This window comes from Rhincodon typus, unplaced genomic scaffold (assembly GCF_021869965.1).
Source record: "Rhincodon typus isolate 14 unplaced genomic scaffold, sRhiTyp1.1 hic_rhity00001285, whole genome shotgun sequence".
Classification (NCBI taxonomy): Eukaryota; Metazoa; Chordata; class Chondrichthyes; order Orectolobiformes; family Rhincodontidae; genus Rhincodon; species Rhincodon typus.
In genome coordinates, this window is record NW_025966923.1 from 1 (window position 1) to 3,031 (window position 3,031).

At 40.7% G+C, this 3,031-nt stretch overlaps 1 protein-coding gene across 1 annotated transcript in view; it reads right to left on the reverse strand.

Moving 5' to 3' along the window:
• Positions 1-812: 812 nt before the first annotated feature.
• rbp4l (retinol binding protein 4, like) overlaps positions 813-3,031 on the reverse strand; it is a gene marked incomplete at both ends in the record, with an annotated part of 22,411 nt that continues 20,192 nt past the window's right edge. The window contains one exon of the mRNA XM_048592471.1: positions 813-1,025. Within this exon, the coding sequence (XP_048448428.1) occupies positions 813-1,025 (213 nt within the window). The remainder of the gene's footprint in view (positions 1,026-3,031) is intronic.

The window sequence follows — 3,031 nt, forward strand, 5'->3', positions numbered from 1 at the left end:
TACGACAATTTAGCATGGCCAATCCACCTAGCCTGCACATCTTTGGACTGTGGGAGGAAACCGGAGCACCTGGAGGAAACCCACGCAGACACGGGGAGAATGTGCAAACTCCACACAGGCAGTCGCCCAAGGCTGGAATCGAACCCAGGTACCTGGCGCTGTGAGGCAGCAATGCTAACCACTGAGCCACCATGCCGCCCTGGCAGTCAGAAAAGAGCCTTTTACATTAGGTTAAGGCCATGATGCCATTAAGGGCAGTGTGGTCCATGCCCTAATATGAAGTTCTAGAAGTGATTGCAGCAAGTAACACAGCCAATGATAGCCCCTTTTTTTTTTAAGTGAAGGCAACTCATATATTGCCACTCATTGAAGCTGACTTCTCCTTGATAATTTACTGTGGACAATGCCTCCTTGTGCTGTATCTTTCTCCTGTCACCTCTTCCAGTTGCTCGTGCGCCCTCCTGTATTCCTTATTGTTCCAGTTCTTCCTCCAGCCCCAAAGGCAGCCCTGCCAGATCACACATGACTTCAATAAAACTGTCTAGAGGGCAACCAAAATCTGTATCATAGTAGCAAAACTTTGTAGAAGTCAGAATTGCACTTTCAAAATCAGTAAAATGGTAAACGATTGCTGAATAGTACTTATGTGAGTCCTGGTTACTGATACTTTCCATCTGCACATGATGCATCTGAAACACAAGTAAAGCAACATTGGATTTCAAGGCACCTTCTCCAAAGTTCACTCATTGAGAATGGGTTACCATTGGATATTGAGTTTCTGTTCATTGTGAAAAAATGTTAATATTACTCACCAGATTGCAGCACTGGTTCAAACTGCCCAGAGAGGCAAATCTCTTCTTGTTTCCGACGAACAATGCGCTGGTAATTTGGTGGAAGACCAAGTGGGCTGCGGGAGAAGATGATGGCATAACCATCATCACAGGTTCCATCATCTTTTTGTCTACGGCAGGCGTAGGTAATGGCATAGTTATCGTAGTCAGTGTCAATAACCCAGTAGTGATCACCTAGAAAATAGAATTAAGTACTGTTCAGTAGCTAATAATTTCACATCGATTGTTATTGCTTATAACTGATACAAAGTAAATCCAATTATGAATACAGAGGTGTGTTCAAGTTAAGGACTTGTATGTTAATTCGAAGTTAGAGTGAAACTCAACTTCTTTGCAAATGCTGCAATTTCACCTTTCATATCTTGTGGCACCACCTCACAACTTCCTACCTCAATAGAGGACTACACATTTCCATTTTTTAAATTCATTCACAGGATGAGGGCATTGCTGGCTAGGCCAGCATTTTTGGCGCACCCCAGAGGACAGCTAAGAATGAACCACATTGCTGTGGGTCTGGAGTCACATGTAAGCCAGAACAGGTAAGGGTGGCAGTTTCCTTCCCTAGTGAACCAGATGGGTTTTTCCAAAAACAGATTTATGGTCATCATTAGACTCTTATTTCCTGATTTTTATTGGACTCAAATTCCACCATTTGTCAAGGTGATATTTGAACATGGGTTACCAGAACATTAATTGGATCTCTGAATTAATAGTCCTGTTTTAATACCATTAATTAGGTCATCGCCTCCCCTTGTGCTTGTGAAGATGATGTCCTGGCTACAGAAGGAAGCCATGCTAAACCTCAGTGGCATCTATCAAAACACTTGGGCTCTTCCCAAAAAGTTCAGCCAATTCTGAGATGCCACAGCAGCTCGAAAAGTGTAGATAACACAAGAAATATGAGCAGAATAAGTCAATTAGCTCCTTAAGCTTGTTCTACCATTCTATAAAATCATAACTGATCTGCCTCAGGTCTCAACTCCTCTTTGGGCTAGTTCCTCAAAGCTCTTGACTTTCAGATCTTTCAAAAATCTATTCAGCTCCTCTTTAAATGCTTTCAGTTTTCTACTCTCTACATCTCTCTGGGGTAGAATTTCCAGATATTCACTACCCTGTGAGAAATTACTTATAGTTTTAAATGAATGCCCCCTTATTCTGTAACTATGCCCTTTAGTTTGAAATTCCCCAACTAGTGGAAACATTTTTCAACATCTACCTTGCCAAGCCCCCTCATTCTTCTAAATGCTAATGAATAAAGGCTGAACCTTTTTAACTGTCAAATTTTTCATCTCAGGCATCAGCCTAGTGAATCTCTTTTGAGCTGCCTCCAATGCAAGCACATTCTTTCTTAAAGGCAGGGGCCTAACTACATGGTTCTCCAGGTTTGGCTTTGCCAACATCCTGCACAGTTGTAACAAGACTTCCCTATTTATAAACTGTAATTAGTCTTGAAATTCTGACCTCATTCCTAAGAGATTTCATTCTCACTGTAAGCAAAAGGGGTCAGAATATGATTTACACACCAAAGAAACCCAAGCAGGGCTATTTGAACTCTGTCCTCCATTCAAACTGACACCATTTTCATTGTAGCAAGGACCTTAACCCACAATGGGAATTTACTCCACTAGCCTTTAAAAATTAAAAAAAACACCTTGTCAATGTCAGTGAGAATTAAAAAAAAACTGTTCTAGCAATCAAATAGCTCTTTGTTCACATTGCCCCACGGCCTGTTATGCCATTATTAATGCTTGACTACTGTCTGCAATCCATCATTATCTCAATAGAGGCTCCAAAATTCACAGTTTGATTGACAGTTCAAAGAGATGATTAAAGATTAGCTGTCCTTGATGTGGGTTATGAATGCAAGTCTATTTGTTTTTCATAAGTGACTAAATTGATGAAGAAATTTAAATGTTTTGACAGGCCTTCATGATTTTTTTTTAATATAGTGAAAGTTGTAAAAGATAGTTACAAGCTTATTTCATCTCAGCATGACTCTTGAGGTGTACCCATAGCAGATACTGGGTTAGTTGGCATGGAGGACATAAGGTCATATGATGGTGGGTGGGTTGGCAAGTGTTGGCATTAAATTGGTAAAAACCAAAAGAACTGCAGATGCTATAAATCAGGAACAAAAACAAAGTTGCTGGAAAAGCTCAGCAGGTCTGGCAGCATCTGTG